This window comes from Macrosteles quadrilineatus, unplaced genomic scaffold, assembly GCF_028750875.1.
Source record: "Macrosteles quadrilineatus isolate MER2022 unplaced genomic scaffold, UCM_ALF_1.0 Scaffold_9__3_contigs__length_116548681, whole genome shotgun sequence".
Lineage (NCBI taxonomy): Eukaryota > Metazoa > Arthropoda > Insecta > Hemiptera > Cicadellidae > Macrosteles > Macrosteles quadrilineatus.
In genome coordinates, this window is record NW_026542602.1 from 89,142,902 (window position 1) to 89,165,548 (window position 22,647).

At 37.0% G+C, this 22,647-nt stretch overlaps 1 protein-coding gene across 1 annotated transcript in view; it reads right to left on the reverse strand.

Annotated features, from left to right (window-relative positions):
* Positions 1–4,143: 4,143 nt before the first annotated feature.
* Positions 4,144–22,647, reverse strand: part of LOC129003624 (protein sax-3-like) — a 100,259-nt gene continuing 81,755 nt past the window's right edge. Inside the window, exons 4-17 of the mRNA XM_054431922.1 lie at positions 20,243–20,396; positions 18,983–19,113; positions 18,455–18,748; positions 16,917–17,182; positions 15,442–15,651; positions 13,663–13,890; positions 13,091–13,328; positions 10,083–10,198; positions 9,438–9,759; positions 8,538–8,743; positions 7,877–8,006; positions 6,710–6,771; positions 4,744–4,989; positions 4,144–4,203 (exon numbers count right to left, since the gene is read on the reverse strand). Coding sequence (XP_054287897.1) covers positions 4,144–4,203; positions 4,744–4,989; positions 6,710–6,771; positions 7,877–8,006; positions 8,538–8,743; positions 9,438–9,759; positions 10,083–10,198; positions 13,091–13,328; positions 13,663–13,890; positions 15,442–15,651; positions 16,917–17,182; positions 18,455–18,748; positions 18,983–19,113; positions 20,243–20,396 — 2,663 coding nt within the window. The remainder of the gene's footprint in view (positions 4,204–4,743; positions 4,990–6,709; positions 6,772–7,876; positions 8,007–8,537; positions 8,744–9,437; positions 9,760–10,082; positions 10,199–13,090; positions 13,329–13,662; positions 13,891–15,441; positions 15,652–16,916; positions 17,183–18,454; positions 18,749–18,982; positions 19,114–20,242; positions 20,397–22,647) is intronic.

Below are 22,647 nucleotides of genomic sequence, written 5' to 3' on the forward strand. Positions count from 1 at the left end.
TTAATAATTTAAAACAAATAAAACATTAACAGGACAACTCTGTTGGAGGTTCAATGTTCTATTCTTTTTAATCCTGGGTACAACATTGACTTGGGAAATGAGGATGGAATTTATATTTCTTAAAACTGTGTCAATAGCCAAAGGTAAAACCCACAGTCATAAGCAATGGTAAAAAATGCTAGTATTGAAAAATACTGTGCCTTCAGTTATACATACTTCTCAAATTTCAACTTTTAATGACGTGTTTACAGTAAATCAATGAATCAATACAGCTATCTATATTTTACGATACATACATTAAACACAGGTTTATAATCTACAATCTATTTTCCCTACATGTTCCTAAATCTAAATATCACAAAACAGACTAGATTATTTTATTTCTTCAGTCTGAAAGTTTCATAACTACTTATAACATGATTGTGCCGCTTCTACATATACTTACAAAACTACAGACTTTGGTTGAGTAAATATGAACACATATTTTTTCTTAAGCTTACTGTTTAGATTCAAATAAAATAAATAGTAACGAAAACAATGCTTGTTATTTGGAAAGGATGCAAATTACTCTTTTAAGTAGCAAAATATTTAGCAAAATCCTGAATTAAAAAAAAAACATTATTACCACTGTACTTTTTAAATTAAAATTTTTATAAAAATTATGTTTAATAACTTAGGTATTTTTGGTATAAAATACCATACCATGGATGAATTGTAATCCGTAGACTATTTATATTGTTAGGTTTAATGTTTAATGTTAAGTGATCATAAGCTATAATTAAGTACCAAAAAACAACTAAATTGAATTTAGAATAGGCTGATTCCAAGTAGGCCTACAAGGACAATTTTGAATCATTAAAAAGGAAAAATATTCATTTTAATATAAAACTTTAATGATTTAACAGTTCTTTTAATGTTTACTTCTGTACTCATGATAACTCAAATTTACAAACCAGGTATGAGTTTAATACAAATATAGTTTGGATCTGATCCAATAAATGCAGAATCGTTGATAATTTTTGGTTGTTATTTTTCATTTTGATAACACATACTAATTTTCCCAACTCTGATTACTTTTACAAATATTTGAAACAAGGCATCACTTAAACTTTAGATCACTATTATTGATCTTTAAACTATTTAACTAAAAGATCATAGTGTTGTATTGAATATTATATTTTTTAACTTACTTAGTTTTGGATTCTTCAAACCTTCATTTATTTTTTCCAAACTTGTTCATTAAAAAATTAACAAGTACACATATATTATTAAACTCATTTCTTTTATTTTTTTTAGTCAACTGCACCATAACTTTTAAACTAAAAGTTGTATTGAATCTTATATTTTAATTTTACTTTCTATTCTTCAAAACTTCTTCCATTTTTCACAAACACTAGGTTTTCTGTTTACATGATACCGAACCTTCAAAACCAAGCATTCACTGAATATACACATTAAAATATCAAATTTATCACAAACATTTTGAACACAATGCATATAATACTGTTTACTTCTGTTGACTGTGCTTGACTTGAGCGTAGGAACAAGAAGAACCGCTGCAGGAACAACTGTCGTCCCAGCTGCCGGAACAACTGCAGACTTCTGCAGAACAACAATAAAATCAGAGAGATTGAGTATCAGCCTTTAAAACCAAGGTTCATTGATGCCTATTTTCACCTTGTTTTCTCTCCTTTATCAATAAAAAAATTGTATAGTTTTTTGTGAACACACTCACAAAGATAGGATCCATATTTGAGGTACAACTTTTAAATAGAATCATAAATTACACACACTATTGTCGGGACCGCGTAAGTTTGCGGTTGAGGGAGGAGCCTAAATACCATATGGTTTTGAATGACCCAATGAGAACCGTGCGGTGTTGCCAAATCTAATAATACCAGCTGATTTGAAAATATTGCTTAGTATATTTTAATTAGTGTTGTCAACGGGCGATGTGGCAACGTCGCACTAGCCTTGACTTGTGATTGGCTGCAACCAACTGCAAACTTACGTGGCCCCAACAATACTTATGAATTTGCCACCCTTATAAATCAGCTGAAGATAATTTTAATGTTAGCTCTATCGGGTTCATGCTGGGGCGTGTTCTTGTTTATAATTAGTTTCTGTTATTTCAAAACTAGTTTCACCAAAAAACCTATCCAGCTATAAACAGTAGCTTATCTTCTGGTTTTACAAACAAATAATTAATAAGAAATCATAAAATTGACCTAGAAAAAATGTTGCTTACATTAGGGGCTTAGTCAACATGAGCTGCACATAAAAACCAAAGGTTCAGATTATACAAAGGAATGAGAAATGTACTTGTGCTATTAGTCTATTATAGAATCATCTCATCCTATCAATATTTAATCAGGCCATCCTCTATGTTTAGTTTAAGTGCTCTTTCCTCGACTCTTTTTCAGACAGGTGAACTCCTAATCAGTTCTTCTTTTATCTTCTTAAGAAAGTAAAATCCAGACCTGTCTGATACATATTTTAAACCTTTGATCTATGATTCTGTTCGGTTAATAAAGGCTATGAGGCATTCTGTATTCAACATGAATATTGATTTTTAATTGAATTTACTTTACTACAGTTTTTTCTATTCTATTAATTCTTGCCAAAAACAAGAGGAAAGAGGATGAGTTAACACAATTTACAGGGCATGAGCAGACAAACCCTTTGACTTCTTTTGATGGTGATACATTCCACACTTTAGGGGATTAAATAGAAAAAATTGCCTTATCAGATTTGTATTGCTGCCGATTTAAATTTACCATACTAAGACAATAAAACATAGACCTAGCTACTTTTAGAAATTTTTGTTCAAGCTGTACTTTTTCCAAGTTTTCTAGCTATTAGTTGTTCATTGGTAAACTCTTTGGTATCACATTGGTATCATATTGGTTCATTGGTATCACAAACAGAACCCTTTTAGAAATTAAACCACATGCACTACTACAAGGCACTCAATTTGGACAACATAATGATGAAACAATCCTAAACAAATTTCGATAACAAATAAAAAAAACACAAGATAAATTGGATATTTCAAGGCCACTGGCCCCTCTTGTTTTCATCTGTGTTACTGTAGTGAAGTGGGATGCATACATTTCTTAAGGTAAGCCTGCTTATCCTATCCTTTGTCTCCCTTATTCTCAGGCAATAATCCCTTTCTATTCAAACCTGTATTTAAAAAAAAAAAATGTCTACACACCTGGTGGCAAATGTGAGTACATAGTAGAAGCTTCAGTCCCAGGAACATTGCCGTAAGTTTCTATTGATCTGCGAAAAATTTGAGAGGGTAAATACACTGATGTAAAAAATGCAGTTTGAAATTGTGGATGTCAAAATTGTGGTAGGTCAAGGAAAAACTATAAACATGGTATTCTGTTTAAAGTAACCCCTCGAAGGACTTAAGCAGGTCTTTAAAAACTATTTGAGTAGAATAGTATAAGTGCATTCTGGTATAAGTGCTTCAGAAAAAAAAACTACATTTTTATGGGATCCGACCTAGGCAACAATCCCAGACCGTATAGGCATTGACTATATAGGCCTACTGGCTTGTATACTGTGACCCATTTGATGGACACCTAAGTACTATAGAATGGTTAGAATTTAAACTTTACACAAAAAACATTACCTACACTGTGTTTGTGATCTAAATAAAATTTTTGCCAAAACTTCAATGGAAAGCTCACACATTTACTATTTTAGGAATCTTGAAAAAAATGCTTTGTGAAATTTAGCGTAACAACTTCCAATAGACACAAGTATGGAAGTATGCACATAATCTTGTAAATGGTGAACAAAAATCACAACTTATATTCTTGTCTCATAAAGACAACAAATAACCAGAGAAGTAGTCCACTAAACTAAAAGACCATTTTGAAAGACTCAAAAGACTTTATTTACTTCAAGACATTTCTCTTATGATACTTCAAAATCTGGGCTTTGAGAAAACAATTAATTTAGAGAAATTCGTATATAGCATACCCAGCATAACATTTACCTCATCCTAGGCTGGCAACTCTGCTCAGAACAGTTACAGAAGCACTTGGATTGCATAAAAATAATACAATCTGTAAATTTGTAAACGATTCAGAAAAATAAAGCACTGTTATCTATCTATCTATCTATCTATCAGAAGCACTTGGATTGGCCAGATATGGACTGAGTACTGTGTTGACATTGCTCTGGAATCTGTGGGAATAGAAAGAATAATTACAAGTTTTTTTTTATTCACCATCATAATTCTAACCTTCTATAAAAAGTAACAGTCAAATCATACATTGGCGGACCCTTTCCCCATCAACTTTACTTTTGTTATTTTGTAATGTTCTATAAATAAGGAGCTACTTTTAAAACTAACTGTATGTATTCAGAGTAAGGAAAAGTGTTAAAGTGGTGGAAATTTTCTCTCACCGCCCTGTACTAAATGTGTGCTAGTCATTTGGCGATGAATGTCGGCATCGGATATGTTTTGTGTCAACAAAAAACGTATCCCTTACCTTACCTCGGGCGTGGCAGAAGATTTGATTGTACATTTTTTTTACACATATGAAGTGTACATGACAGCTACAGAGCTAAAAAAATTTGTGTAATTCTGTTCACAAATGATGCCAGTTAATGGTGATGAGCCTCGTTGCGGGGTACAAGCGAACTACGGATTCATTCGCGAATCCGAACCTGCACTCGTATGTTTTCTGACTTTTATGCTTATCTAATTAATATATCCACTACCAGTTCAGGCTGGGTAATAGACTCTGACTCTATGCTGTTCATAATATCACTTACTGGAGGTGGCTGGTATGGTGGAGCAGCCCTTATGGAAAACCCAGCATGGCTGCCAACCTTAGGAACATCAGACACGTTGTTTTGAACACTTGCGGCAAGCGGAATACAGTTGGTAACACTGTGACTGAGAGGCTCGTAGTGGACACTGGGAAGCTGTCTAAACGATGGAGGACTGGAAGATCTTCTGTTGATCTGCAATATAATTTTAGAGAATGATAAATTGTCTGTGGCGGGAGTGGCTTTTTAGATAGTTTGTCAATGTGTACAGTATTTTGATTTCAAAATACTTTGGTGGGGTTTACCTAATCAGCAAAGAGTAAAAGATATTAACCTTGGAAATCCCATATGGACTACTTATCCTAGTGTAAAATGAGTTTTGGTGTTCCATGTCTGGGAAGGGTGTTGAAAACAGTCCTGTTTTGGTGTTTGGTGCAGTTAGTTGGGAGTTGCTTTTTGTGTTGAGTTTCGCTTGTGTTAAACTATTTAATTTGACTGTCCTATCATTTATGCTGTTTCTAAATAAAAAAAAATTAAAATGCTTTGGCTAGATGAGTAAACTTTTTTGAAATAAAGAATTATTCATACAATTTTTGGCGATCATAAAAAAACATGCTATTTAAATAGTAAACTCTGAAAATGAATAAAGCAGACCTGTGACAAGTGAATATATTTAATTCCAATAACAAGAATATTCACCACAAAAAGGGTATTATAGTACTATACTTTTTACCCATGTAGCACAGATGGTTGGGCCAACGTTGGCCAACTGTGGGACAGTTGGTCGATGGTTGGTTGGAGCTTCCACAACCAACCAACCGTTGTCCAACTGTATATCTCGTAGTTGGGCCAACCAATATTTACAACTGTGGACCAACATCGGTTCATTGTTAATGAAATACATTAATATGCATTGTTGGGTATCATACATCAAGCCAACCGTTGTCCAACCGTTTTTCACTCCGTTGGACCAACAAAAGATACTTTTGTTGGACCAACGATGGTCCATAGTTGAGTTTACACGACTTTCATTCTCTGGGTCTAGCTTTCACAACATAATTATAATAAAATATCTGGTTTTACAATACCTTTATCAGTTCCAAAAGTTTCCAAAAGTTTTTGGAACTGATAAAGGTATTGTAAAACCAGATATTTTACATATTACAGTTCCGGGGCTACAACAATGAATTTTAATAATTATAATAATGCAAATATTTTTTAAATTAATATTCTTTAACTTATTTGCAACAATTTAAGGGGAAAGAGTAATTAATCATATAACAGTCAATTATAATAGCATTAATAATCTAACGGTATTTAATTAATCTATATTCAAATACCAGTATCCTCTCTAACTCCAAAAAAAAAAATAACTACTTATGATGCCTTAACAGATTAAAAGAATCATATTATACTGTGTAGTATCAAAAATGTTTGAAGTATTGCGACCATTGCAACTGTCGGCTACTCTTTCACCACTTGAAAACTCTCTATATCAACAATCACAGATAGCTCAGTGGTAAGGTAAGAGGCTCATAAGTCGAAGGACCCGGGTTCGAGACCCGTCTGGGCCAAAAAATTTTGTTCCAGCTTTTTTTCAAAATTTGTTTTTATGAACTATTTAATCAATTTACTCAACTAATAATTATGCTTTTCGTACTAAATCTTTATTATTTTGAGTGAAATAATTTTGGTTGGGCCATTGTTGGACAAAGGTTGGCTGGAAAACAGTTTAAAGAGGTGACATTTCTACCGTTGGCCAACTGTGTGGCTCCACAATTTACCAACGTTGGCCCAACCATCTGTGCTACATGGGTATATCCACACACATCCCATCCTTAACCTACTCAAATTAAATAGTATGAAGTGTATTTTAAGCTAAGGAAATTCATAAGATTAAAAAATGTTATATTACCTGTGAAACACTTCTGGCACACAAGGGGGGAACTTGGGTAGTGAACAGACTCAGTTTTCCCCCTGAAAAAATTAAATACATATTGTAATTTCATCAGTAATAATTGAAAAGACACCAAACAACTAGTTTTGGCATCCAATTAGTGCCCTCAGGCTGCACAAGAAAATGTGTCCAGTGTAGTCAACTTCAGGTGAAGACCTCTAGTTTTTTTATTTGTTTTTTCTAGAAAGGTAGTCCTATAATTGTAGGTAATCTTCAAACTGTTAGGTCACATCAAAGCATTATCTAATGGCTGAAGTTATTGATGATTGGCAGGCTTTAATCACAGAAAACATACTACTATAACCCAGAATGCCAACTGCATGGTAAAAAGCGTTAAGTACTTTGAGAGAGCTTTGCCTGTCAATTCGTAGGCAGCGCCACCAGCGTTGCTATGCACTCAGCGGCATATTTAAGCCTACGAATTGACAGGCAAAGCTCTCTCAAAGTACTTAATGCTTTTTACCATGCAGTTGGCATTCTGGGTTATAGTAGTATGTTTTATGTGCTTTAATACATAAGCCATTAAAACACAATCCCACTTTCTAACTATATCAGCCACACCCCATAATAATCTCCATTCCATGTTCACGTTGCAGTATGGAGTGTCTTAGCCATGTCTTTCAATTGTTTCAGTGACAGTATAGCCATCCTAAAACATCAGGACCCCAATAAAAAACCTTTTACTATTTCCTTATGTTTTTTTACCATTATTGTACTTTCTACTATACCCCCGTCAAAATAAAAAATAATTAAAAAATGTATAAAGTAAAAATCATAATTCAAATAGCATAAAATCTACTTTTTTTAGAGGTTGGCCATCCCTCATAACCTTTCATTTGCCGGTTGACATAGGAGTCTAACCTGTCCGCGAAATGGGTATCCAGCAAAACAAGGGGTGAGCCCCCCTGGTTGGATCTGTCATTGATAAGAGTGAGTTGAACCGGACTGATGAAATGTAGTGGCAGACACAGGGAACTGAACCAACAAAGTTGCTGCCATGGATTTGACCCCTCGTGCTCCCAACTGAGCCAATGACTCAACAAACTTCACACTTCACAGGATTTGTGAAATCAGTTGACACAATCTGTATGAAACATGAGGGTTTTGTGTGTTGTATAAACTTACCATTATTGGGCAAGGTTGTGCAATGTGTAGATTTTTGAAGAGGACTCGACCAAGACTCACTTGTTGGGAGAGTCTTTGTTTCTATCATTGATGATCTTGTACTGACAGGCACGATTTCTCCTCTGGACTCCTACAAAAAAAATACTTTTAGTTTGAGGTATATGATTTGTATAGTTAGCCAGGACTAAAAAGGCACTTGTGTTTGGTAAGAAGAGTTGGATTTTGTTGGAAAACAACGGCTGGTAGTGAAACTGTGAAAATAAATTAATGAAAATTACTGCCTTTGTTCAGTTAAGCTTGATTCTATTATTACAATGGTTACATAATCTTTGACTATGGATATTGAAAGTAAATTTCTCATGCCACTGTCTTTCTGAAAAGATTAAACGAGTAATTATGTTGGATACGTCTTAGTCTTTCCCATTTCATATACAATTAACAATCCCAAAAAACCACTGTACAGTTAAACTGACAAAGGAATGAAATTGGTTCATGAACTTTATCTATTTAGATATTTCTTTAAATATTTTCCATCATTGGTAATAAGGAATCTATATATTCAAGAAGGATTTTGGTAATAAGTTGTAGCCATGTTAAAAGTATTAATATAGATTAACACAGAAAGAGCAAATCAGAACACTCAAGAGGAAAAGTATCTCACTTTGTTATTAATTATAGATGTAGTTGCATACGGTGTGGGCTCCTCCCTTTTGGCAGAGTAAAATGTTGTTAGGTTGGCTGTACTGGTAGAGTTATTTGTCTCCTGAGGTTGGTATGCCTGCAGACTGACCCAGCCACCCTCTATCCACAGAGAGTCTTTACAAGCTCCCATCAAACTCAGGTGAGAAAGATCTCCCATGTTGTTCACTGAAATAAGGGTTACATCAGTGCACTTCAAGACCAAAGACCAATGAACATTGAGGTTGTGTGGCAGCAGCCGATAATCTCCGACCGAAGAGGATGTAGACTAGTAAACCAATGCCTTTGCTAATCCACATCCTTGTCAGTACGACTACTGATTGAATTGTGGAGGCAAAAATGTTGGTAACATAGATTATTCTTGAAACAACAGTTCAGGAGGCAATCATAATTAAACACCTATTCAAACATGCAGATTTTGAAATAACGATAAAATGTCTTTATGCATTATTGTCCTTGTGCTACTACAGGATGTTGGTTCTATCTGTTCCTCTACAATTCCTAATCTTTAAATTTTGATTGAAAATCTGTGGGGCACGATTGCTCCTTGTATATTTCTATTCTATTTTAATAGACAAATTTCAACATAGATAATAAAAAATAGCCAATTGATAAACGAGATAATAGATAAACGAAATAACGAGTTTCTGGCAGCTGGTTAAATAGCTGCTTTGCTTTCTTTAGCAGTAAGTAATTTCCTCAAACCCTATTTTTAAAGAGATGTTTCGAAATGTGAATTTACAACTATCACAGTTTTAAAATACTTGATTATTTTACTTTGCCCTCTGTAAGCATGAAACCGTACTTTGACATATTAATTGAAAACATTAAATAGAACCAAAATATGTTGAATCAAACTCACCACAATTGCCCAGCTCTTTAGTGAATGCCTGACGTCTCTTGAGGTAGAACGTCGTGAAGAAAGCGACAGCAGACACGACAAGTGAGGCGGCCAATAGGAGAGTGAGCAGAGCATTTGTGGAGTCAGGTGTCGTGGGTTGGGTGGCGGGGGGGCTAGGTGGGGTCCGCAAAGTGATGGGGGTAGTGTATGGTCCAGCCCCTGCACCTGATACGGCACACACACGCACCGCTACGTCAGGCGAGGCGTTGTGTAGTGTCACTTGTGAGGTGGAGGCGTTTACAGTGATTGTCGCTGCTATTTTCAACCCCGTTTTGACTTGTATCTGCAATGTTGACAGTTAATCATGATAAAGACAATTGTTGAATGTTTTTATTTTTACCAATATTTACATTAGGCCAATTTATTTCTAACATTTTAACCTCCAGATCTTCATACAAATACAAATGTTTGTACAACAAATAAAGGACAACAAATACAACAAATATACACAAATAGGTATACAAATAGGTATACAACAAATATACGCATACACATACATGAAAAACAGGGACATAAAACAAAAGTTTGCTTATTACTCTCCATATAGTCTGTCAACATGACTTGTCTGTAATTATAATTTCTATTTGGCTTAACAACTTTCCTTACCTTGTAGCCAAGAAGATGACCGTTGATTTCACCTCTCAGAGGAGGTTGCCACTGAGCAAAGGCTGTTGTTTCATTGAACCATCCAACATGAAGTCCTTGTGGAGGTTTTGAGGGCACTGTGGAGGGAAAAATAAAATTATCCCTTTTCAACTTTTCTTTTAAACAAATACAGTAACACAATTCGTGCAATAACTGTCTTCAAAATCATGAAACTGAGTGAAAATTTAAAAACTTACGTTTTCATGTCCCTGGCCTTTTACTTCGTAGATACTGGATTTGTAGTTTATTTTTATGTGTTTTGATATTTTTTGGGACGGGGGCAATATGTTACACACATTTATTTTGTTTTAAATAGGTTCTAGGTATTTTTTTCGTATTTTTAAAGTCTCGAAATTCACTACCATGACGTGTCCCTAGGGTACATTTTCCAACTTTCACGCTGTTTTTAGACTAATTATTCATGCCGAAATATATAAAGCCATATTTTTATGTCATCAATGGTTATTAAACTTACAAAAAAGGAGCATATTATAATTTTATTGTCATTGCAAACTGACTACCATGACAAAATAAGTCTGTCCCTCGATTTGGTGTCACGACCATTTGGGAAAAATTTTCAACTTTGGAGCACGACAGTGGCAAGCCTGGCGTCGATGGAGTCAGTTGGTTTTATAAACTAGTTCGGGGTGTAAGTCAGGATTGTAGTTCCGGTCGTTTCAAGTTGAAAGGAGGAATTACAAGATTAATAAAGGAAAGATTGTTTTTTTTTTTGTAATTTTGGTGTGTCCATGACCGTACGTAGTCATTCGATGAAGTAGACATGGTGTTAATTTTTGTTTATAAGATATTTCAATTGCTAGATTAACCTAGAAGTCCACTTTGTATCCTCGAACATGAGGTGCAGGGCTACCGCCAGAACAGAGCCAAATAACACTTAATTTCACGACCAAAGTTTCACGACCATCGCGGGTTTTTTCACGACCAATCCAGCCTTATGGATTATAGTGTGTTTTGGTCGTGACAATAACTTTAATATAATTGTAAATTGAACAGTTTAGTTCAATTGAAACACATAGTTTTATTATAACTAACAGTATAATTGAAGGATTGTTTAGAAAGATTTATATTATTCCAGACAATTCACCACCGTACCGCTTGTCCCTGACCATCACGTTTATGATTTCTATCATAAAAATTTCAAAAATTAAAATATCGTCATATTTCAATGTTTTATACACAAAAGAAGCACACCTCTATACAAACATAACGATTTTTCGGGTCCCAGGTAAGTGTTTTTCGGAGCTATACAAACTTAAAAAGATTTTATTGGCTTTTTTTCTATTTTTTGAGTTTTTTCTTTTTTTCTAGAAAGACCAAATATACCAAAAGCTCAGTGACCTTTTTATTGTATAATGGTCATAAAAGTAAATTAGTTTATAGCAAAACATAGTTATAAAAATAATATTAACTATTTTTAATATTCATTTAAACGTCCGTTATGGTCGTGACAGGATTTTGTGTTTTTCCACTAAAGATGCTCTTTAAAAAAAACTACCAAAGATATTGCGTTACCATCGACATTTTATGAAACTTCAAATGTTAATGAAATAAAAAGAATAATAAAAGTTTTGAAAAAAGGGGAAACAAATTTGCAAAGTGCTTTTCCTGAAAACGTACGTTTTTAAATTTTCACTCAACTACAGAAACTTACCTATGACCAAGTGCCGGTGTTGATTTAATAAAGTATAATAAAATGAATAAACGATTTTCGGAACCATTTGTGTTTTGTATTTCGTTACAATGTAAAACCATGATGAAGTAATACTTTATCCAAGACCATTCTAGCACAGACTATCTAGCTTTCTAATCCAAGGCAGTGCTGCATTATCTGGATATTGGAATGAAGCTGTAAGCCCACCTAGTACAGTAATGTATATAAAGGACAATCATTCATCATCTTATTTGTATTTATCTTATGTTATTGTAGTTTTTAAATTTTTTTTTTAGGAAATGAACCAAACCCTTTTCCATAAATTATTTTTCTGAATTTCATCCTCAAAAGTCACAAAACTGATTTAGGACCTGCCCTGACTTAAATTTTAAACAGTTGCCTCACTGGTTGAACAAAGACCATTCCTTTCAGAGAAGCTGTAATTTTAGCGAATTTCCCATATAGGGAATAAGCTATTACCGTAGTACTCATGGTAAGACCTGGACCCGGGACCGATTTTTTTTTCGTTTTGAGGTCCCTAGAGGCCAAAAATAGCATCCCTTCAAATTCATATATATATATATATATATATGTGTCCGTTAGCGCGATAACTCGAGCAAAAATGATCCGATTTTGATGAAATTCGGTACAAACGTGTAAACCTACGTTTATTCGAACGAGTTCGCGAACCAGCATGATCGGACCATGGGAACGGGGGCTTATGGGGGCTTTTATGGGGTAGAAATGGGTTTTTCCCATTTTTGACCCAAAAAACTTAAATTTTTGCAATTTCTTTCCAAACTATTTTGTAGAGCTTAAAAAAACAAATAATTTAGTATATTGAAGCGTTATAATGCGCCTAATGGTTACGGAGAAAATTCAAAAGAATTGTAAATTTAAAATTCCCATGTTATTCTTATGGAGGATAAGTAAACTGTTGTAGTTTGCTTATTTATTAACATATTTTGCAAAAATTTGGAAAATGTTTTTATTTCTTACTAACTAACTTATTAACATTTTACATAAAAAAACACTTTAACCCTCCCTGTTTGCAGCAAACCTAACCTAAGTATGTGTTAAACTGATTCGATTTAAATAGGGAATAAATGTGATATTTTTAAGGAGAAATTTTAGTGTAAATCCAATCAGGCAAATGGAAATTCGCTTAGTCTGCAGGTTTGCTGCGGCGGGGGTATTTAATCAATGAACTGGGATAATTTCTATCAATTACTGTATGTAAAAGTAAACAAAAATTTTAAAGGCTAAGAAAACAATTATTAGGAAAGCAAATATTTACCATCTTCCAGAGTTTGCACCACTTTAGAGTTGGAAGGTCTTCCTTCGACTGTCTTGTAGAAAGGCACCAAGAAGAAATTGTATTTCATGAACCTCCGCAAGCCAGTGACAGTGTAACTGGTGGCGCCTGCGTTTAAGACCGTGATCAACTCGTAGTCTCCAAAATTGGCTGCGTTGGATGTATCAAGAGCTTGAAAACGTAGATATATCCCTTCAACGTACTCCTCTGCATTCAGTATCTGTGAAAAGGAATGGAGTAGTTAAAGAATAGTAAGTAGAAAACTCGCACAATCTGATCAGTTTATACAGTACCATGTGCAAACACCAAGTATTACAATAGAGCCACTTAGTTCATGAGGTTCAACATTCATGACTTCAAAAGAGTTGCGACGAATGTGTACTGCGCTGCAAGCAGGCGATAAAATAATACATATATTTCTTTGGATACTAATAGTAACACTCATGCATTGACTTTTCTTTACGCATCAGAATTTATTTTTGAGAACACCCATGTGTGTCAGCAACAAAAAATGTAATATAATCCATCCTAATCTAGTAATGAACTCTTCTCACCTGCCACGTAACTCTGGCTGCTGTCGAAGACACTGGTGTCAGTTGCTTTAGCTGCAGAACGTTTGTTGTCAAACTGTCGCGAGCAGTGTCCAACTGTTGTCTAGACACTTTACGAGCATTGACATTCAATGTTCTCACAATTTCAGACACTCCTGTCTGGACATTGTCTAAACCAGCTTCCACTTGGACCACAAACACATAGTCTGTGGAGGGCTTTAAATCTGTTATCTGAAATAGAACGAGAATGTTGAAAACTATCGATGTTAAGTGATAAGTGTTAAGTGTAGCTTAGTTTGGTTTAAATAAATCTATGAAACAGTCGGATATTAAACATAATTGTTTTTTTCCAGGGGAGCGAGCTGGTCTAGTGGTAGAGTGTTAGACTTTGGTTCCTGAGGCCCCAGTTATAATCCTGCCACATCACCAAAGGGTGATTTTATGAAAACTTTTGACTATTGATACAGGGTGAGTCAGTGAAACGGGCTATTTTCTTATAACGTTAGTGAGTAGAGGGGAAGAAGGAAAGGGGCCGAGTAAGTTACCCTGCGTTCCCAACCTCTGGAAGTTTAGTTGCCATACAGCTTTAGCTTTGGACCGGACCACAGGGGGGTTTTACCGTCAAGGCATTTTATCAAAACAGTGAAAGTTCTTGCGTACACCACATCGGGCCTTGCGCATTAATTTCGGTCTGCCCCCTCAAGTCCCATCGAGACATGCAATTCAGGGCTGAAACTTGGAAGAAACGGGACAAACCACAAAAAGAAGAGGTGGGAGTACCAGAACTGTACGGACACCCAAAACATTTGAATCAGTTAAACGATTGCCAGAAGTCCCTGTGGATCTGGCCAACGGCTTAGCAAAGCACTTGGACTTTCCGCGCCAACAGTGAGGCGAATTTTGCATTAAGATCTCAACATGCATCCGTACAAAATTCAGGTTGTGCATGCCTAGAATATGGGTGATTTTTGATCTTGCATTACTTTTTGTGAGCATATGCTTAAGCAAAATATGCAAGATGGCCCAGAGCCTATGGATGAGCGATGAGGCTCATTTCCACTTAACGGGATGTCAATAAGCAAATTTTTGATATTGGTCGGTCCTCAAGCACTTCATGAATGGCCTGTTCACTCTAATAAAGCTACGGTTTGGTGTGCCGTTTCTTCCCTTGACATGAAATGGGGATATTGCTTGGTCCCCTTGATCCTCTAACCTCAGCTCCTGTTTTTTTGTGTGGCTTGAATAAAAATTTAAGGAGTTGACTCTGATATTATTTTCAAGACTTGATGCTTGTTTTGTTGGTTCAACACAAACTTCCACTCATTTACTACGTTTTTTAATGAATAAATCGATCTTATGATGTTTGACCTGTTTTTAATACTTACCGAAAAATGGCCCGTTTCACTGACTCACCCTGTATAAGTAAACATTCCATCCCCATGGGAAATGTGTAGTTACAGTTATGGAATCAAACTAAAAATTGTTGAATTGTCCCATTATCAGAGTTGGTTGATGTTATTTACTCATTTATGTCATATACCTAAACTTTTAACCAAGCCAAATTAAAATAGCAGCTTATTACGATAATATATTTTACCTGAAATCAGAATTTACAATACCGGTAACTAAAACTAAGGGAGAAATAATAGAATTTTTAATTGTATCACACTTGTGTGGCTCGTTCAGCTATGTTCATTGGATTGAAACATTGGTCCATACCGATGTCTACTGCAGTATCCAAAATGCAATGGCAAAAACTTGTCAGAGGGTTTAGATATTTACCATCACAGTGGATGCTGAGACTTCTCTAGCCGCTGTCATCCACTCTCCAATACATTGTACACAGAAATACAGAACATTGTAGCTACACGGCGACGTTGTTGCCGGCCATGTTAACGTCACACTGTCTCGGGTTACGTTAACAACTCTAGGCTTCAAGTTGGTTGTTCCCTTCATGACTGGTGGAGAAGGAATCTTTTCTGTTGTATCAGTCTGGAAACCAAGGATATTTTGATGTTTTTATTAATAATGATTACCACACAATATTGAACGAGTGTTCGGCTGACAAAACATCTTTGAGTATGGATGCAAAAATTTAAATATACCCTATTTGTCGCAATAGGGGGGAGAATAATATTGTGCACAATGTATAGATTTCTTAGGGAATGCTCACCATCATCTCGGAAAAACCAGGGGTTAATATATAGGATTTTTGAAAAAAACAGAGTGGGAATGCCGTTCCCATGCGTTACAACCCCACTACATCCCTGCCCTTGATTTAAGACAAATTCTCAGATGAAGTCATTTCCCCAAGAACAAGTTTGACATTCTGTGACAAAGTCTGGTAGCTGTAGTTTTTTAAATACTGTAATTATAAGAGATATGTACCAATCGAAGAAATTACCCACAAAGTGCATACACAATAATTAGCTTTTTTGTGGAGTTGTTGAAGTACAGTTTCAACATGTAAAAGAACATATTTGAATTTAACCATTGACATTATGTTTTCACCATAGAGAGTAGTAGACTTCCCAACCTGATGCTTTTGCTAGTTTTAGAATGACATTGAACAAAGTTGAACTAAAGCCACTCATAAATAGTGGGGTGAAGTCTATTACTGATTTCTGTCATATAGACCAACTTTTTAACTAAGCCAAACTTACTGTAAACTGTAGCATTAATTATGCCACATCATTATGCAAGTATCAACACCTAAAAAAGCAAGTAGAGTTTTTACAGTATCACTTTCAATAAACTAGCTATACGGCAACTGGAGCTTCATAAAATAAGATGTATACTTCTGTATCCATCACAGTCAATGATGCCGCTTTATGATCCACATTTAAAGAATGTTCTGGTGTTACAGACGCTCCATCTGTCTAAAGGAAAGAGCATGATTCCATTGAGTGAGACAAGCAAAGAACATTCTTCTACCAACTTTCTCACTTTTAAACATTTGTTGTACTCTTGTATTTATAACACCAGTGAAACACCGGTAGAAAGGGTAAGTGGCATTTACTTGACAACTGTGTCATTACAGATGAAGCACTATATTCACCAAATGTTTCAGTCTCAGTGTAGAGTGTGATAGGAAGACTTGACTTCGTCACAGTTGACATATGAAGTTGATCTGGTGCGTCAAATTAAAAGACGTCATTAGTCAATTCCCCACTTTATAGTAATGGAAACCTATCCCCGAAGACCTGTAGAATTGGTCAAAATAAATGTTTAAGGATACTCAAGAATTAAACCAATACCTTGACTTGCACCAAAGCGATGTTTGCTCCTGCCTCACTGATAGCGCAGCACATCAAATGACCTTCAATCCCTGTCAAGGTCAGTGTGTTGTCAGCTGTTACTGATAGTTTGTCAGTCTTATACCCGGGTAACATCAGCTGCTGGGAGCCTTCCATAGCCCAAAACACCAGTGGAGGGGGGTAGCCCTCGGCTCGACAACGAAGAGACGTAGGACCATCGGAACTCATTGATACATCTGACGGACGCACTGTGAAGTAGGGAGGAGCTGAAAATATAAATGGAATAATTTGTTTCTGTTTGGTATACTTTTGGGTAGTTTAACTTTTTCCAAACGTTATTTATTTATTTATTTCTGTGTAGCATCTAAATAGTCAGTTTTAGCTGAGGTTAGTCCTTCTAGAAAGCCTACTTGATAAAAATGTTAAGTAAAAAGAATATCAAATCATCCATTTAACAATCATCCATCTACTACCTGACTTCCTAACCACTTAAAATTTTGAACTCGAAAGTATATTGAACACAAGAGCAACAAAACCATTCTTTTACTTGGAAGTAAAAGCAAGTGAACTCTACCAAAATGGCTGTAAGCTTTACTTGACATATACTGCAACTGCAGCTTGGGAGTAAAGTTTATAACAGCTATGGTACAGTATTGTTAGCGCAGTAAACAGATGGTAGGCTTGAACAATGGCCGAGTAGTTTCAGGCTGTCACTCTGATCAGGAGACACTTTTTCATAGCCTCCTCGAACACAAGACCGAGGCGTTGGTGTGTGGTAACTTCAAGACGTCATGCGTGTAAACATAAACATTTCCTATACTGTCCATACTGTCCAGCAACAGCTGTTTCAGTTTGACGGGACAGCAGATTTGTCAATTTTGTCTCGCCACGGCCTTTTATTAGAGGAGACTATGTTAGATTTGATGAGCAGCTCATGAGAAGTTCACCTCTATATGTGGTAGAGATTTGAGGGAGAGTCCCATAGCTCAATAGGAACTTGACAAGATAGTTGTGTGTTAATTACACCTCCGATCAAGCATTTTGACAGTGTTTCCTTTGACTTTTGGATAATATACAGAATCCATCAGTCAAATATTATACTTATCCGCTTGTTTTTCATATGTGCCCAATGGAATGAGAACCTGTTTTGAAATAATTTATATTTGAGTTGTTTTCTCATGATGGAACAAAAACATGATAACAACGTTCATAATTAAAAAGTTACCTTAAATAATCCATAAGTGATTCAAAAGGGTTAAATAATGTACCTTTGAGTTATAATTAAGGATAAATGTAAAATGTAGTAGGTATTTCTTGAATAAATAAATAGAAGTGTACCTACTACAATGTACCTTTTAGTTATAATTAAGGATAAATGTAAAATGTAGTAGGTATTTGTTGAATAAATAAATAGAAGTGAGTGTATTGTCACACTCTACAATATCTCGTTCTACAAAATGGTCTATGATTTCTAACTCTTCCTTTTGAATTACAATAAACACACCAACGTCTATTTCCAGAAAATGTATGTCACTAACCGTGAACAGTAACAGTTGCAGAAGTAGTAACAGTTCCTGCAACGTTGAAAGCTTCACAAATATAACGTCCTTGATCAGATGGATGTACAGGATGAATGGTAAGAGAGTTTTCTGTGAGAACAGCACGAGGTGGCAAAGTAACAGTTCCAGAAACCCTTCCAGAAGTTACAGCTCCAAAGGAACGGTGCCATCTTATAGTTGGAGCAGGTTCCCCTCCAGCTTCACAGGATAATTTGGCAGTTCCGTTTGGTGAAACTGTTACATCTCGTGGAGCGGTTGTGATGAATGGTTTGACTGAAACAGTATTTTGGAAATTTTTAACAGGAAAAGAAGACGGTAGTTTCCAATCATTTCAATAGAGCCTTTTCTATATTAAAAATCTAGTCCGACTTAATATTAAAACAGACCTAAGCTCTATGTCTTTTATTTTCAAATTAAAAATAACTAGAGAGTCATTAAGTTCCCTTAGCGTTATTTCAACATGCAACTACAGATTTTACTTTTTGTCACCTAGACTCACTAAATTACCATGAACTGTCAGTGAAGCAGGTCCGCTTTCCCGCAGCCCCACGAGGTTCTGAACAACACACTGATAGTCTCCTGCGTCCACCTGTCTCACATCGGATATCATCAAGTTGCCTCCCTCCACTATGCGGAACCTACGAAGAAAATAAATTTAGAACAAATACATTTGTAAAAGGAGGTTGACAGCTTCTTCCAACCCTGCTTTTGCAAGGCCACATGTGGTTCAGATGCCTGTTCGTAGTACGTACCAAGAAAAGGATGGAGGGGTGAGTTGACACAGTACAAAAATGAGCAAGACTGATAAAAAGTGGCAGCACCGTAGGGAGAACCAAAATTCCGCTGTCTTTGTTTTGCAGTTTTTGTCATTCAACAAACTGAGCCACTAAGCGATCATCAAGTAAATGGTGAGTCGAGTCAGTGGCTCATTAGGTTCAAAGAGTGAACACAAAGTGTTTTATTGACATTTTTCATTGATAGAATACATAACCAAAATATTGGACTTGGCATGACTTTTTTTGCTTTTCACTCACCAGCAACAGCTAGACAATGCACTAACAACAAACGCAGGAACACATAAAATAATGTTTTGCATAATACCTGTTTTAAGTATAAAACAGTTTTACAATTCCAATCCCTCCAAAATTTTTACGTTATTTTTTCGCTCGGTTGGGGAAACCTTAGGCAAGGACCCCCTTTGCTGTGTATCCAAAGGGTCTTAGCACTTCAGGTATTCAAAATGTTCCTGAGGTTACAGGGTTTTCCACTATAAACCTATAGATAAGTGCCTATAACCTATAGATACCTCAATTGCCATTGGCTGTATAGGCTGAAATATATTAATTACCAGTCCTGTCTAAGAAACATGTTGGCCTTAGTCAGTAACAAGACCATAAGATCACGCCACTTCTCCTACACTCATCTCCAAACATATTTGTCTTAAAATAACTACCTTTGTAAGGTCTCCAATTCAGTTAAAATTATGGTACTTACGTATTATACGGAGGCCACTTATTTTACAGCACGCTGCGGCGGTTGGGTTAAGTTGGGTTATCACAAATATGTTTGTAGAACTTTCCTAGTTTCGTTATGAATCGAACTATACGAGATGAGTCATAAAAACTTATGATAACCCAACCTAACCTAACCGCCGCAGCGCGCTGTAAAATAAGTGGCCTCCGTATAATACGTAAGTACCAAAATTATTACACTAAAATCAATATTAAAGTGTATAGGTTTTTAAGATTATTTTGTCCACCCATGTACCTGGTAGAAGCTTGCAGGTCGACAACTTGTCCGTCCTTACGCCAGTGTAGGGATGGCTCCGGATGACCTCTGGGTGGACCACACTCTAACAGTGCCGTCTCTCCCGCAGCCACCCTGGTGTCCTGGGGCTCTTGTCGGAACTCATCCTTCAGTACTGCAACATGAAATGATCCTTATAGTACTATGACTCTAGGTGGACCACACTCTAACAGTGCCGTCTCTCCCGCAGCCACCCTGGTGTCCTGGGGCTCTTGTCGGAACTCATCCTTCAGTACTGCAACATGAAATGATCCTTATAGTACTATGACTCTAGGTGGACCACACTCTAACAGTGCCGTCTCTCCTGCAGCCACCCTGGTGTCCTGGGGCTCTTGTCGGAACTCATCCTTCAGAACTGCAACATGAAATGATCCTTATAGTACTATGACTCTAGGTGGACCACACTCTAACAGTGCCGTCTCTCCCGCAGCCACCCTGGTGTCCTGGGGCTCTTGTCGGAACTCATCCTTCAGTACTGCAACATGAAATGATCCTTATAGTACTATGACTCTAGGTGGACCACACTCTAGCAGCGCCATCTCTCCTGCAGCCACCCTAGTGTCCTGGGGCTCCTGTCGGAACTCATCCTTCAGTACTGAAACATGAAATGATCCTTATAGTACTATGACTCTAGGTGGACCACACTCTAGCACCGCCGTCTCTCCTGCAGCCACCCTAGTGTCCTGGGGCTCCTGTCGGAACTCATCCTTCAGTACTGCAACATTAAATGATCCTTATAGTACTATGACTCTAGGTGGACCACACTCTAGCAGCGCCGTCTCTCCTGCAGCCACCCTAGTGTCCTGGGGCTCCTGTCGGAACTCAACCTTCAGTACTGCAACATGACATGTTCCTTATATTACTATGACTCTAGGTGGACCACACTCTAGCACCGCCGTCTCTCCTGCAGCCACCCTAGTGTCCTGGGGCTCCTGTCGGAACTCAACCTTCAGTACTGCAACATGACATGTTCCTTATATTACTATGACTCTAGGTGGACCACACTCTAGCACCGCCGTCTCTCCTGCAGCCACCCTAGTGTCCTGGGGCTCCTGTCGGAACTCAACCTTCAGTACTGCAACATGACATGTTCCTTATATTACTATGACTCTAGGTGGACCACACTCTAGCACCGCCGTCTCTCCTGCAGCCACCCTAGTGTCCTGGGGCTCCTGTCGGAACTCAACCTTCAGTACTGCAACATGACATGTTCCTTATATTACTATGACTCTAGGTGGACCACACTCTAGCACCGCCGTCTCTCCTGCAGCCACCCTAGTGTCCTGGGGCTCCTGTCGGAACTCAACCTTCAGTACTGCAACATGACATGTTCCTTATATTACTATGACTCTAGGTGAACCACACTCTAGCAGCGCCGTCTCTCCTGCAGCCACCCTAGTGTCCTGGGGCTCCTGTCGGAACTCAACCTTCAGTACTGCAACATGACATGTTCCTTATATTACTATGACTCTAGGTGGACCACACTCTAGCAGCGCCGTCTCTCCTGCAGCCACCCTAGTGTCCTGGGGCTCCTGTCGGAACTCAACCTTCAGTACTGCAACATGACATGTTCCTTATATTACTATGACTCTAGGTGGACCACACTCTAGCAGCGCCATCTCTCTTGCAGCCACCCTAGTGTCCTGGGGCTCCTGTCGGAACTCATCCTTCAGTACTGCAACATGAAATGATCCTTATAGTACTATGACTCTAGGTGGACCACACTCTAGCAGCGCCGTCTCTCCTGCAGCCACCCTAGTGTCCTGGGGCTCCTGTCGGACTCATCCTTCAGTACTGCAACATGAAATGATCCTTATAGTACTATGACTCTAGGTGGACCACACTCTAGGAGCGCCGTCTCTCCTGCAGCCACCCTAGTGTCCTGGGGCTCCTGTCGGAACTCATCCTTCAGTACTGCAACATGAAATGATCCTTATAGTACTATGACTCTAGGTGGACCACACTCTAGGAGCGCCGTCTCTCCTGCAGCCACCCTAGTGTCCTGGGGCTCCTGTCGGAACTCATCCTTCAGTACTGCAACATGAAATGATCCTTATAGTACTATGACTCTAGGTGGACCACAGGTACAGAATAAACACAATTTCTGTGACCAATTGTGGCTTATAATTAATTAGAGTACATTTCTCACATCTCATGGATTAAACTGAGGTATCCAAACTCAAACTGTATAGGTCAATTTGAATTTGATCATATTTTACTTTTTTATTTTTTCCAAAAAGAATGTAAACAAATACAAATTTTATTAACTAACTTATAGCTCAACAATTGTGCTTTTATTTTGCTTCTGTATGCATTCTAATGTGTCTCCGTTTAATTTAAATCCAATTTAAAGTGTGACAAAATAC